General features: G+C 33.4%; 1 protein-coding gene across 2 annotated transcripts in view; it reads right to left on the bottom strand.

Annotated features, from left to right (window-relative positions):
* Nucleotides 1-16616, bottom strand: part of Sb (serine proteinase stubble) — a 357923-nt gene that overhangs the window by 310040 nt on the left and 31267 nt on the right. For both annotated transcript variants that reach the window (XM_072526859.1, XM_072526861.1), the window contains exon 2: nt 3903-4071. In XM_072526859.1, coding sequence (XP_072382960.1) covers nt 3903-3957 — 55 coding nt within the window. In that variant the 5' untranslated portion in view covers nt 3958-4071. The remainder of the gene's footprint in view (nt 1-3902; nt 4072-16616) is intronic.

Here is a 16616-nt window from a genome sequence, read left to right as displayed (position 1 = left end):
TGGAATATAATAGACACCTGGTCCTTATTTTTGTTGACTTTCACAAAGCATTTGACGACTCCGTTGAAACAGTTGCTATCTTAAAAGTACTATCAGAGTCTAGAATAGACCACAGATATGCAAAGATTATTCGAAATATATACGAAAATGCAATAACTATACACCTGCATTGCATGACTGAGAAGATAAAAAATTGGCAGAGGAGTGCGACAGGAGGATACTTTGTCGCGAAAACTATTCATAACAGTCATGAAGTACGCATTTAAACAATTAGAGTGTGACTTAAAGAGTATTAACATCGATGGATAGAAACAAAATCATCTCCGATATGCCGATGGCATTGCTCTCATAAGAGACGACATGGGAGAAGCCATATTTATGCTACAAAGACTGCAGCAAGTAATGCAGAGTTACTTTATAGATAGACTAAGGAAAAGCAAGTGATGACTAATCTCATCTACAATGAGCTAATAAAAATAAAAAAAATCGGCCACAGAAGTTGTGTAAAGATAAGTGTATTTGGGCGACGAAATAACATTCACGTGATACAACTAAACATGTGAGCTACTCAGAAGACTAAGGTTATGTTGGACTGCATTCGAAAAAATGCGAGATCTGTTTAAAACAAATATCCCAATCCATTTAAAAAGGAAAGCTTTAAAGCAGTGCGTTATACCAGTCCTCAAATATGAAGCATAAATCTTAACTCTCACAAAATCATTATCGAAAAAATTGAGATGGGTGTAACGTAAAATGGAGAGATTAATGCTTGAAATAAGCTTGAGAAATAGACTAAGAAACGAGAAAGCTAATAGACAAACCGGAATAAAAGACATTAATTTATGCAAAAATGGAGATGTGCCGAAACACGACATGTGGACAAAAAAATTACTTAAGTGAAACGGACAGACAAGAAAAGCCAGGGAAGACCCCCAACGCGATGGACCGACGTCCTCAAAAAAATTATGACCAATTGGATAGCAAAGGCACATAAAAAGAATATATGGCAATAGGTGGAGGCCTATGTTCAACAATGGTAAAATCAATTCTGATTAATGATGATGAATGATCTTATCATAAAGTCTATTTTTGATGCAAATGCATAATTTTTTTGTAATGATTATGAATTACTACCAATTTTTGACAGTATTTCATAGCTTATAACTAATTAAACAAATATGGACTGAGTAATTACTCAACAAATATGGACTTTAGTTGGCATAGTATCTTATGCCAACTAAAATTAAATGGATCCAAAGTATATCTAGATAAACTGAAAATAAATTCCGTTGTGTTATAAAAAATCTAGTTACAAAGATAGGAAAATTGGACAATATAGCAGATATTAGAAATCATCATCGTCAGTGGTACTTCAGGTCTAATTAGCTTTGACCTTTCTCACTCTATTTCGTCCGCTGTAATTTCTTTGTATATCCGACCGTTGCCAGTTTGCTGCGTCGATCTACCTTGCGTCCTCGTCCACGCCACCCCTCTCCTCTTCTTTGGCGTGTCTAATTATATCTCTGTTATTCGGGATCGATGCAAATACTTTGTTTTTTTTTCTCATTTATATTAACTATCATATTTTGTGCTGCCCCTAAGACGGTAAAAACCACATCTTTAAGTCCTTATGTGGTACGCTCAGAATTTAGATGGCCAATAGATGCTATTTTGGGCTCAATCTTCTTCCTAAATTCTCAATTATATCGAGAGTTATAAGTCCTAACATATGGCTCAGAGATCTGTACTCGAACAAAAGGTAATAAAAATATATTATGATGTCTCGACAATGGATTTCTTCCAACCATTGAACACATATGAAGAATGGAAGATAATTACTAGATGAAGCGAATTATTGAATGGCGACCAAAATATAACAAGAAAAGTAGAGGCAAGACCTTAAACCAGATGGACTAATGACATCAAGCGAATGGTTAATCACGAATGGATGCAAAAAACAACAAACAGAAATGAATGAACATACCTAAGGGAGGCTAACATCCGATAATGGCTGGATGGAAATTTTGATTATGACGAATGACGACGGAGTGTGGAGAAGACGATACAACTTCGAATTTTATAGGATATGCCAGAAACCAGATATCATATAATACATTAAGATGGGTCATCTGAGGTGGATAGGGCATGTATTGCGGATAAAACAAAATGGCACGGCTGGAAAAATGCTTCTTGATAGATCCATTGATCAGGAAAGAAGAGAAAGACCCAGAACAAGGTTCCTTGATTACATCGATAAAGACATGAGAAATATGGGAATACGTATTTGGCGGAGGAAGACGATGGGTGGATACGATTGGAGAGAAATTCTTGAGGAGGCTAAGATTTACACTAAAGTCAAAATGATGATGATAATGTGGTATGTGCGACCAAACTCAAATCGTCATCATAAGCCCTGAGATGATTTATTAAAGATTGTTCCCCTACTGTGTTACTCGGCATCTCTTAGACTTGGTACTACAACTCTAATTGGCTTAAATATTTGTTACTCAGTTGTGCCTACCTTGATAGTCCCTTTATCCAATTTTAGTCTATCCCTACTCCTATTTCCTACTACCGCCGCTAATAACGAACGTCTGGTAATTTTCATTTAATCTTGACACATATCCTGCCCATCTCAGCCTAACTATTTTTATAAAATATAATATATCCATACCATTACCTATTTGCTTATACTTCTCGTACAGCTCGAAATTATATCGGTTTCTTTAAATACTATTTTCACAGATTACTTCCAATATTCTTCTTAGTTCTTTTCTCTTTAAGACGAGCAGACTATATCCGCCTGTTTTGGATACGGTCTATGTTATGTATGTCAGCACTGGTACGATGAGCATTGTGTACTTATATTGTTAGTTTGGTTTTGTGGTTTAAATTTCTTTTTTAGCTGCTTTTTTAGGTCATCATATCATTTTTTTCTAACGGTCTCCTTTATTTTACTCCTTCAGATGTGTGATTACTTGTTATAAGTTATAAGGCAATTCAAAAAGCCATAGTTATCAGTAAAAGAGCTTAAGTCATAACAAGGACCCAGATAAAAAATGAAGATGAACAAGTGGACAAAATGAAATACATAGAAGTCTGGATGACTAAAGATCTTAGTTTGAAATCAGAAATTTAATCAAGAATAGTGCGTTCAAACTAGCCTTTTTTAAAGATGAGGACATTTCTGAGTAGCCAAAGACTCAATCTGTAAATCCGATATCGGATGGTAAAATGTTATATCCATTCTATTTTTCTTTATGGTGCCAAAGCTTGGACTACTAATGTTGACTTTATGAGAAAACTGGAAGCTTTTGAGGTGTGGCTTTGTAGAATTTTAAAAATACCATAGACCAATCATATTACGATAGAAGTCATGTTGCACAGAGTGGGAAGAGACAGAGAATTTTTGACCACCAATAAAAGGTGAAAGACAGCATATTTGGGACACATACTTAAAAATTATCAGTACGAGTTATTGCAGTTATTTATGAAGAGCAAAATCAAAGGAAAAAAGGGTCCTGGTAGATGACAAATTATATCCTGGCTGAAAACTATTCGCGACTGGACCGGGTTAAACACACAGACATTTTAAGAAAAGCAGAAAATATAGATGAATTTACAGTGGTTATAGCCAACCTTCATTAGTGAAGTCGGCACTAGAAGAAGAAGAATGAGGAAATTTAGGTAATTAAACTGGTTTACTACCTTAAAACTGTAGTGGTATATACTAAAGTTTTGTTTGGTGTATCTAGCTATATCTCGGTTATTCGAGATCGTTGCCAACATTTACTAATAAATATTTAATTTTGTGGAACATTTACACCTTATAATTACTTTTCTGTCTTTACTAACTTTGTTAAGGCAATATTAACATTTATAGCAATAAGTAAGTTACTTACCTTTTAAAACGTTTTTAAATATCCTATTGACGGGTAGCCTTGTAGAAGAGCCCATATTCAGCCAGTAGAAGTTTGTTCTCCCGTTTACAAAATATGTTCTCGCCCCATCGTTGACGATCTTTGTCAGGTGTTACACTCCAAGCACAAAATGATGTTCATTGTTATATTCCTAGAAATAAATAATAAAGATAATATTTTAAGAAAAGTTAATATACCGAGAGAAATTACTATAATTAAAAGTTTTAAAAAACCTTTGAATACACTACTGAGTTCACTGATTAAACACCTTTACCGGAACAATGATAGCTAATAGAACTGACAATAACTCAAAAGCTGACGACACATATCTGTTGACGTAGACGTGCAATTTTCCGTATATTAGAGCAAAACCCATTTTCCTGCATTGGTGGTTAGCGTGTTACCAATTACAATGATATTAGCAACTAGAACTCACTGTCTTCTTCGAGTGTGATTAACAAGGATTCCTACACCAGCGAATTAAAACGCGCCAAAATAAGTAGGTATATCCCAGAAGCAGATTTTACATTAGTATCAAATAAGACTTCTTCATATAAACGGGGTTTATTCCACTCTTAAATCTTTAATTCACTCACAAGAATTTGATGTCTTAACATCTAACCCATATAAACTCCTTGTCGCCGATAACACGGAAATTCACAACAAATAAAAAGAACTCTATCCTTAAATTGTAGACAACATATTAAAAATTAATTAAAAAAAAAACAAATGGATGACATCATTACAGTTGCTTTTCTCAAAAATAAAATAAAAACTAAATTTAAAGATCGACCTGCCTTGGCATTGCTTTCTAGTATGTCGCATCTCTGAAATATTGAGGGTGGGTCCTTTTCAAATAAAAACAGTAAATATGACGGGTGCACGGAAAAACCAGATATCACTTTATCAGCAGAGGCTCCATGAAATTCTTTGAGTGATGACCGATAGTTTAGAGTACTAAAACTGAGAAGAAACTACCCTAATATGGCGTAAAATATAGCGTACCGAATAAAAACCAGCTTACTCCAAATGTCCAGGGGAAAAATCTAGCGATGTCATGTAACCAACCGGCTTATGCAATAATTAGTTTTAAGAAACGTGCAATTATTACTGTTACCGCAAAAGTGTAAATTTTTGTTTATTTGTGTGATTATTAATAAACGTTTATGGTTAATAGTGATTCAGAGGGGTCCGTTAAGAACAAAATTATTATGCCTTCCTAAAAAAAGAAAGGCTACTAGCTGGAAGACAGAGGTCTCTAAAAATTGAAGTTAGCGACTCTTGAAGCTGGACAGTCTTGTAACTGCTTATGGTTGAAGTGCTTTAAGGTAATTAATAAGGCGCAAAGAAAAGCAATATTGAGAAATTTTAATGCACTCTCACGAAAAGCTAAATTATAATTTGGCTTCTCATCAATCTAAGATCTCATCGAAATGAGAATACTTCCAGTTTCTATGATGCAAGTTATGCATATCGAGTTCGAGTTCGCGACTGTGATATTCCGGTGTATGCTAAAGCTTTTTGTTTCATTTATGGTGTTGCAAAAAATAAAATAAATTATATAAAGAAAATAGGAAGCTGGACGACTTAACAACAGGTTTGGTGTGTGACCACATCAAAAGTTTTAAGGGTCTTTAAAACCACTATAGTCTGAAAGATACAAAAAAGACTTATTTACCAGAAGAGCTCACAATCAAAAAAATGTTTAACCTCTTTAGGAAAAGCATCTAAATGCTTAAGTCTCATATGCAACGTACACAATAATTTTTAAAAAGAAATTTAATATTGCGTTTGGATACCTCAAAAGTGACACATGCGCAACCTGTGATGAATTTAAAATTAAGCTTAAAAGTTTGACTGATACTGATGAACTTGGACAATTAATTGTTATGAACGATTTGCATAAAAGAAAGGCTAAAGTGTTTAAAATCCAACCACACAGTCCAGTATCATGGGAAAGAATCTCGGAATTATTAAAACTGACGTTTGACACCAATTATCTAATATTTAATGACAAATACTATCGTCAAATTTTTGGAACTCCCATGTTATCGTCCATTTCCCCCATTTTAGTTAATTTTAACGACCTTATTAATAAGAGTATCAGTAAGTTATATTTCCAGGTTCCCTTTGTAAAGCGTTATGTCGACGACTTGGTCCTAGCAACACCACCTGATAAGATTTAAGCACCGTATCAGACTTCAATAGCGTTGATCTTCATCTTCAATTTACATGTGAATTGGAGGTTGATAAATAGCATACCGTTTTTAGATATGCAAATCATACGCACACAGAATAACACATTGGGCACTACGTGGTCTTTTTCTTCTTCTTCTACTTCTTGGAGATCTTTCGATCTGTTTAATTCTGAAGCTGCCTCTGGTTACGATTGCCAACTATCCCTTCATTTTTTAGGTGGTCTTCCGGGAGGTCTTAAACCGGGCGGGTTGTTTTTTAGGGCAATTTTTGTGAGTCTATTCTCATCCATTCGTCTTACATGATTGTACTACATCCTTTTACGCTGCCTTCCCCATCTTACATTATCTTGAATTTTGCATTGCTCTTTGACGTTTGTATTTCTCACCCTGTCTCTTCTTGTTTTGCCAACTATTGTTCTTAGGGATTTTATTTTGGCAGCCATTAGCATCTGTTTCGTATTCTTGGTACCTTCGCTCACTTCTATGCCATATGTCATGATTGATCGTATGCAAGTCTTCTAGATTCTAATTTTACTATCTGTGCGCATATACGGATTTGACCAGACCATCTCCCTCAGAAATCCTGACAATGCGGATGCTTTGTTGATCTGACTTCTTAGGTCCTTTACTGGGTCGTGTGTGCTTGATATATTTATGCCCAGATATCTTAATTGCATCACCTGTACTATGGGGTTGTTCTTAACCACTAACTGACATCTATATCACTACGTGGCACAGGAAAGAAATGGCGAGCAACCGGTTCTTAAATTACCACTCTACACACCCAATGGGATACAAACATAACATTGTACAAGCTCTTAGCTTTAGAGTACACACGTTGACCAATACGCACTCAAATTAATTCTCATTTATAACTCTTACCCCATATCCATCATCAACAGATATCTTTTTTCTAAAATCTACGGTCACTCTATTTCGGAAACACCTAACGGTGTAATACTAGCCTCCATATCCAATAGCATACAGACGACCAATTCCCTGTTAACCTCAGAACAATCCACAAAATATGCTTTTTTTCCCTATTTCCCATACATTACGAACAAGCTTACTAAGCTATTCAAAAACTTACCCGTCTAAATATCCCTAAAATATACCAAAACCGTTGGAAAGTTATTCTCTAAGTCTAAAACTCCACTAAGCTCGTTAGAGCACACGAATGTTGTCTATCAGATACTCCGTTCTGAATGCAGTTCCTGCTACATTGGCCAGACCAGCTGGTGGCTTTTAGAGCGTATAACTTCACATAAAAGTGACATTAGACTTTCCAAACCCTCTTGTGCCCTTGCACAACATGCCATTTCCACCAAACATCACATTTACTTCACGCTTCTTTATTGAAATATCTGAGATCCTCAAGAACCCATCTGCAATAAACAAAAGAACCGACATCGACAAGTTGAGCCAGGTTTACCACTCTCTCATCTTAAGGAATAAATAATACCAGTTATCTCTAAAGTTAAAATCTGGCTATTTTCCATTTAAAATAATAACACAATCACCCCATATTTCCAAGTTAAAAAAATCAAATATTTCCGCCATACAAATCCACCTGCCCAACTAAATTATTCAACGACCACCGTAGACGTTAATAATTGTGTCTCAAACCTTCACAGGGATTGGAATTTTGTTGACATAATATGGCCCTTAAATTTTCGGTACTGCGTCGCGTCGTTTGCATAGATTGCAATTCGCGATTGAAAACAAAGTATCTATCTGACCTCTGGCGGAATAAATTTAAACTACTAAAAGTGGTATAAACAAACCAGACAGCTGTTGATTTCAATAAAATTATTAAATTTTTTTAGTAAATTTCAGCATTATGACTACGTTAAAGTATTTTAAATCAATTCGATATTGTTCTGTTCCTCAATGCAAACTTGAGGAAATCAATAAAAAGAAAATACCAATATCATTAAGTCAATAACATATTGAGAATACATAATTTATTTTCAGATATAAATAAAAAAATAACAGAAATACAAATACTTACCATGTTGGGATAGTATCACGAGGTTTTTTCATGATTTATTATGGAATATTTTAAAGACAAATCATGTGTTATGATCTTTTCTGACAGGTGATCTCAAAAGCATAATATAAAATAAATTTAATATCTAAACATATTAAAAACATAAGGCATAATATAAAATAATGCATATATTAGTAAGACAAACATTACACAGAACATTATACTGTGGGTTCCCAGGTATACACAAAATAGGATTCATCAATACACAAGCCAGTTCCAAGCATTAAAGTTAAAATTTAAGAATTCTTCACTTGAAAACTTCTTCTCCTTCCACCAATGGTCTCTTTGCTTCACCACAATACTCAAAAATATTATTAGGCTAATTTCCATTTTGACCTGATAAAAATAACTCGTCTTAAACCAAACTAAACATGCAAAAGCAATGGTAAACATTAGACTGTTATGTCTAATTGACTCTACGTTCAGTTTGAATCGTGAATAAATCAGTGCTTTGTTTTTCTTCATTGGAGCAACATCTCTAAATGAAGCCAAACGTCCTATTTAAATATAATAACATTCTTCGTCGAATATGAACAGTATTAACTGCAGAGTTTGTTTGTTTTTTGTTTTTCTTTTTTTTGTTTTGTTAAGTTAGTTTCAAATATTGAATAAATTATACAGTACATATATAACATCGAGAATATACTACATATTGAGTTGTAAGTTATGAACTATTAACACCTGTATATCTTTTTTTCTATTTTTTAACTATTTTTCATCTATTGTTATTTTAGACAACTGATGAAGCCTTAGAAATATAAGGCGAAACATTTTCAATTGAACTAATGAAGTAGTCGACTTCTTTTTTTTATTTGCCAACCTGAATGACCGATTAAACCTCTGAATTCACTAGTTGAATACCTTTGATGTGTATATATATATATATATATATATATATATATATATATATATATATATATATATATATATATATATTGTAATCTAGTTATAATTTTATTCTCAATATTTTTTAAAAGTTTTAACCAAAATAGCCGTAAGTAATTTTCTAATTTAAATATTATTTTCGACACAGCTGCAACAACGTCACTACACTGTTTACATCCAATTACTCGAAATTATAATAATTACAAAGTGGCTTGTTATACAGACAACTTAACCATTCACGAAAATAAAAGGAACCTGTAATTTACCACAAGCGCCCGCCTTTCACAGTGGTCACTTTTAGTAAGAACATTGCGTACCATTTTGAGATCATTATTATGTTCTGTAGATATTATATTAATGTAATGTAATGAATATAAAAAAATTAAAAATTGGAAAATACTGTGGAATCGATTATTTAAATAATTTACTTTGATTTAAACTTAAACTATAAAGAGTTACACCAAAGGCAACTAATAAATAAATAAAAATAGCTTAGGCTCAAATATCAAATTATAGAGCTTTCAATCACAAAGAATAATTATTTAAGTATTACTTAAATTGTTAAGTTTGGCCGGAATTAATTGCTCAGATACATCGCACCACTGTTAAGGTAAACGTTCTTTTTCTCTACAAAAAAAAAGCTGGACAAAGAATTATTGACTTACATTATTATTGTTCTTATTGTCTGATATATATATATATATATATATATATATATATATATATATATATATGTATATATAAATTTTTTATCAGAGTGTTATCAAACAGATAACAGTCTCACATAGATATAGTGAAACAAATAATGGCAACATTGTATATAGATTTGAATGCACCCAATCGTTGGGCGTAAATACGTTCTTTGAATTGCAGTAATAATCGGCTCGTTTAGAAATGGAATTGGACATTTTTATTCCTAACTTTTTGACTTTTAAAATGTCATCACTTTGACCATTCCATTTGACAAGTTTTACAAAACCAAACAAAATGTACATCTTTCTGATAATTCATATCTAAAATATAATTCATATATAAAAATGATCAACAGGCCAAAATCAGACCTTTTATAAATATAATAAACGAACGAAATATGCAGTGGGGAGTTTTTGCACACAATTTATTAGTTGATAAAGAAAGGGTTCCCTGCTTTGAAAATCATTCCAGCAAGAGTTTTATAAAAGAAAATCTCAGCTTTTGCTTCAAACTTTTGTGTCTTCAAATGGCTATTTATTTTATGGATTCTTCTTAGAGTGCCATATCCCTACGGAATGTCGGCGACTACCATGCTTATAATATTGTTATACTGATCTCGGTCTTGCGCTACGTGTAGCAATTGGTTCACTGTCAAACCTGTCCACTGCCGCAAATTCCTCAACCAAGACAGTTTCTTCCGTCCTATCCATTTCTTTCCGTCGATTTTACCGTTGAGCATTAGCCGAAGGAACTCATATCTTGGTCCTCTGATTATATGTCCAAGATATTCTAGTTTACGCCTCTTAATAATATTTAATAGAGTTCGTTCGTCCAAGTTTCACATCCATACAAAAGTACAGACCACACGTAACATCTTGTAAACTTTTCACGGATTTCCAAATTTAATGAGTTATTGGATAATAGAGGCTTAAATTTTTGAAATGAGTTTCTTGCCTGTTCAATTCTACATCGAATTTCGAAGGATGGATCCAGATTTTGGGTAATCCAACATCCAAGGTATTTGAATCTCTGAACTCTCAGCAGCGGTTGTTGGTTTAATATCAGTTGGGTTGCGCCGATATCCACTTTACTGGTCACCATGTATTTAGTTTTATCGATATTTATCGACAGTCCCCAATTTGTGCATTCCATGTTAACTCTATTGATTAGCTCCTGCAGATCGTCGATGTTTTCAGCTAGAATTACAGTATCGTCGGCGCACCGTATATTGTTAATTATTCCTCCTCCTATGATAATTTTATGGATTAAAGAAATTTAAATACGGTCTCACTGATGATACAGTGTTAGAGCTGATATAAAAAATAGAAAAATGAAGCAATTATAATATTGTTTTGACATATTTTTTTCTTCTGTAGGTTTGTTTATACATCTAAAATCTAAAGAATTTTTTGCTACTGTTACAATTCGCGAAAACAGAAGAAATCATTGTCCACTTGAAAATAGTACGTAAAAGTATCGATAAAAAAGAACTAGGTACATATGACGCAGTTTATGATATAAAATTAAAAATGTTATTAGTACCATGATATGAAAATTTTATAACAGGGGTTTGCAGTAACGTTTTCAACGTCGAGCCTTTAAGTTTTTTTAAACATTATAACAGAAAGAAAAAGAAAAATATTCAATTTAGGAAGCGGACCATTATTGCACAATATAGTCGTTATATGGGTGGTGTTGACTTACTTTTACTCGACGACGGCCTTGCAAATTAAAGGACAAGAGTTTTTGGAAACAATGGTGGTCCACCAATATGTGTGGATTCTTTGGATAGTATTATTGTTAATTGTTGAAAAATTTATCACGAAGCCAGCAAATCTTAAATGTCGCAATTAGAATTTAAATCATTTATTGCCTACCGTCTGATCCAAACTGAAAGTAAACCAGTTGAGCGAAATATTCCGGGAGTGCTGCAAGATGTTCTTCTTCTTCTTCCTCTTTATAAGCAAATCTGCTTTTTCATTGGCGGATTAATACCTCTATGGAAGGTTGCCACTCTATCTTTTGCGCGGTCGTCCGATACTTCTTCTGCCGATTGGTGACTTATTTCTTGATATCTTGACGGCACCGGTCCCCTCCATTCTGCTTATGATGTTATTCCATTCTTTTTTTTGTATTTTGTGTCCATTCATTTATACACTGTACGTAACATTTTCTTCTAATGTCTTCACTTCTCTTTCGATCTCTTAGCGTATTTTCTGTAATTCTTCTCAGTACTCTTATCTCTACCGTTTCCAGTAGCTTTTGCATTGTGGCTGTATCGGGTCTTATTTCTGAGGTATATGTCATTATTGGTCTTACACTGGCTTTATAAATTCTTGACTTCATCTCAGTGTTAATGAGTCTGTTTCGCCATATAGTGTTATTGAGGCATCCTGCCAGTCTAATTGCTTTTTGTACTTGATCTCTCACCTCTTTTTCCAAGTCTTCATAGCTAGACAGTGTAATCATCAGTTATTTTATTTCCATTACTTGTTCAATACTGATGCCATCAATTTCTATTTTATATCTGGTTGGTTCTGTGCTGACTACCATTGTTTTAGTTTTCTGAGATAAGATTGTCATAATAAATTCTTTTGCTCCTATGTTAAATCTATGGACCAGTCTTTATAGACTATCTTTATCTTGGGCTATTAATATTTCGTCGTTTACGTAACAGAGTATTTGTATTTCTTTGCTTCCCATTCTGTATCCTTTTTCTTTATTAACGCTTTTGATAATTTCATCCATGATCAAATTGAAGAGCATAAGGCTCAATGAATCTTCTAGTCTTATTCCGCTACCTATTTTTATAGGTTCTGTAAGTTGACCATTACATTTCTGACTTCCATTTTGTTATTTTGGTAGATGTTTTTGATAGTTTTTATAATATTTGGAGGAACTTCTTTATTATACAGAAGATGGATTACATCTTTGAGTTTTACTCTGTCAAACGCTTTCTTTAGGTCAATCAGATGCAGAAATTCTGGTCTATTATACTCAGTAATTTGCCAACTAATATTGCATCTGTAGACGATCTTCCACTACGAAAACCCTGTTGTTCATCTGCTAGCTAAACTTATCCTCTGATTTATTAGCTTTTATAAAATATTAGTTGTAAGTTTTAGCGTAGTATTTAACAAGTTTATACCTCTGTAGTTTTCTGGCTGTGTTTTATCTCTTTCAATAGTAGAATCAGTTCGCCCGTTCTCCATTTTTCCGGTATTTTATTGTGTTTAATTTTATTAATTAATGTTGTTAGTTGTTGTGTCATTATGGCTGCTCCACAATATTTTACTAATTCGTTTGGTATCCGGTCTTTACCGACTGCTTCATCTGTGGTAATTTCTGGTGTTTCCGGTTCTAGTGTCGTTTGTTCTTCCTCTGCATAGAACTTTTTTAGGTAGTCTATCCACGTATCCTTTTCTATATGTTTTGGTTCAGTTAGTTTCTTTACTTTCGTTCTTTGACCTCTTATGAAGCGCCATATTTCCTTTTGCAGATCGTAAAAATCATATTCCGTTTATTTCGAAAAGCGTTCCCAGTGATCATTTTTCTTACAACTGCATGCGCTTCATTTTTAATTGTCTTGTAATTATGGTATGCCTCTTGTATTTTGGTTGACATGTATTTCAGGTAAGGTTTTTTCTTTTCTTTACATTTTTTCTTCACTTCTCTACAAAATCATGTAGTTCTTCGCCTTGGAAATTATTTTTTTTTTATTTATATTTCCTTCACCAAGAACTTCCTTGGCCGAGGCTAAGATATTAGACTTAATTTTTGCCCAGCTTTCTTCGATTTCATCACTTTCTGTGATATATGTGTTTCTGCTTTTTTCGGTTATTCTTTTTGAGAATAAGTTTGCAAGATGTTCGATTAGATAATTTCTAACATGTACCTGCAAATCGTGGTGTCGACGGTTGGACTTTGACGGATACACTTCTCAAGAAACTGGAAGCCTTTGAAATCTGGGTGTATCGGAGAATTGTACGAATAAGTTGGATGGATAGCGTTCGTAACGAAGCTGTTTTGCATCGGATGGGAAAAGTTACGGAAGTCCTCAAAACAGTTAAAAATCGCAAACTTGAATATTTTGGCCATGTTATGCGCCACCCAGAGAGATATAATATACTCTATTTAATAATACAAGGCAAGGTAGACGAAAGAAGTGGGCCAGGTCAAAGAAGAACGTCATGGCTTGGAAACCTGAGAGATTGGTTTAACATATCCTCTGCATCTCTTTTCCGAGCTGCCGTCAACAAAATTACTATAGCCAATTTGATAGCCAACGCTCGATAATCGAGCTCGGCACATGAAGAAGACCTGCAAATCATCCATCGAAAGCAAGAGGAAGCTGCCGAGTTTGTCACAAACATACAATTCGCATGTGTGCTTAACGTAATGTTCATCTTCATGATCCTTACTTGCTAGTGGTGTATTTTCACATTAGTAGAAAAATCAGTAAAATTAACCTTTTATAGTTACAAACTTTTACCTCTAGATAGCCCCCGGATTTTATACTAGTAATTGATACGTCCGAGACAGTTTGCAAATATTGTGTGCAAAATTAACGCACCACCTTTAATGAACCAGAAGTTTGAAGCTATTTTTCTTTTGAACTCTTGATTGAACTTCGATGATTTTGTGTCACATTGTAGGTCTATTTCTAAGTAATTACTGTATTATTGTCTTCTGAGAAATGTTAACGTTTCACCCATATATGGGGTGTAAAAATAAAATTGTGTTTTTTCATCTTATTTTGCAACACTCTGTGGAATTTATTAGAAAGAAATGCTATATCTTATTAATATTGCAAGGCGGCTTTATTTTTTCGCAACATTTTCGTAAAAAAATTATCCCGATATCTCTATTATTAAAAAAAAAAAAACAGAAGTACGTTCAAAGCATAACGTTTTTCTCTACTCTTCAAAATTAACCCACCACCTCAAATGTGCCATAATTTTGAAGCTAATTTTCATCCGCACATTCGAATGGATTTTTTTTCGTCTTTGTAGGTCTATTTTTAAGTAATAACTATATTAATGTTTTCTGAGTCAACGTTTTATCCACATACGGGATGTTAAAATAAAGTTGTGTTTTTTCATCATATTTTGCAACACCCTGTGTAATTCATTAAACAAGCGCTACATCTTAAAAAAATTGCGAGATAGCTTTTATACATATATAAATTACACTCACATCAACAGAAATACAAAAGCATGTTGTATGTAATATAGAGGTGAAAGGTTGTAAACTTATATTGTTGTGCTCTCTATCCAAAACGAGAACAAAATAAAGTAATGAAACATTTTTTTCTTATATTTCTTTGGGCAAAAACATTCTTACACACAGTTTCCCCGGAGAACTGATTTCTCTTCTAAAACAAAATACCTATGTAACAACCAAACTAAAGTACCAATTAGGCTATCACCATAAAATTTTAACTAGGTACTTAAATAATGAAACGTTGCGAATTAGCATTAGCAAATAAGTAACTGTGAACTTTTTAAATGATCCATAATAATAGAGTCCAAAATATCGAATGGTAGGTCTAAGACGCGATTCCACTAAATTACCAATCATTTGTTTACATTAACAACTGTGCAAAGCGACTAGTGGCGTTAAAATTAAATACCGGTTTAAGATACATTCTCTTTGAAAGGTGAAGATTATTTCAAGATCATTTATTTTGGTCTTGTTAATAATGTTTATAAAATTCTGGGACAGTTCGAAAAAATACCATAAACAAATATATAAGAAGAATAATTATTATTTTAAGCGGATACAAAGATAGACGGATATTGAATGGATTCATTCTGAATTAGGATATTTATAAATCTGTGGCTTGGAATGAAAAGGGCGGATGTCCATTTTTCTGTACTTCAGATTATTATTATTTCTAGAGTAAGCACATGAAAAAATGTCAGAAGTTCATACCTTTTACGTTTCTAACTTTGGCAAAACCAAAGAGAGTAAATAAATTCTTCAATTTACGTTAAAAGGGCTTATGTGGGACACTTGACCGTTCTTGTACTATAATAAACATGAAGCTTATTATGTTTTTGCACGTGCAGTTTGAAAAAGGCTGTAGTGCAACTGACAGTATTCTCCAAAACTAATCTATCAAAATATCAGTTGTGTGTTGATTCTTTTTTGTTTTTTAGGGTAACCTTTAGTGTAAATTACTTGTTTATACAGATAAATAGGGAAAAGACAATATTACTATTAATAAAACCATTAGTGCACTAATTAAGAAGATGATAAAGAAAATTTACCTTATCTTTGTAAGTACCTGTATTATTGAAGATACTCAAATAATATGAAAGAATTGGTTTGTTAATTGCTACATTTTTTTGCATAAACATTTAAATTAATGTAAATGCAAATGTTATTTTTCTTCTTCATGTACCATGTAATTTCAATACGTTGGTTACCATCATGGCTACCTTAGTTTTATTCACTGTCACCCTAAATAGCATGCTTGTATCCAAACTACAAGACTGCATTTGCCTGCTATTTTCACTTACATAATATTTTGTAACAATCCATGTTTGGGACCTCTGAATACATGTCCAAAGTACTCCAGCTTTTTCTTCTTAATGCTTTTTATAATCTCAGTAGTTTGGCTGAGACGTAGTCGTATTTTTCTTTAGTTTTGAATCCTCTTCACCCAAGAAAATTTTAAAATTCTTCTACAGCACCACATTTTGAGATCCTCAAGGCGATTTAGGTCATTTTTATTCACAGTCCAAGACTCGACACCACAAAGTAAGATCGAGAACACGTAGCAGCGAAGGAGGCGGATCCGCAATGCCAATTTTAGGTCTCTGTTACATAATACTTTCGACATCCTTTTAAAAGCGGCTCTGACCT

This window comes from Diabrotica undecimpunctata, chromosome 3 (genome assembly GCF_040954645.1).
Source record: "Diabrotica undecimpunctata isolate CICGRU chromosome 3, icDiaUnde3, whole genome shotgun sequence".
Lineage (NCBI taxonomy): Eukaryota > Metazoa > Arthropoda > Insecta > Coleoptera > Chrysomelidae > Diabrotica > Diabrotica undecimpunctata.
Note: the sequence above shows the minus strand (reverse complement) of the source record. Positions and strands in the feature narration are given on the sequence as shown.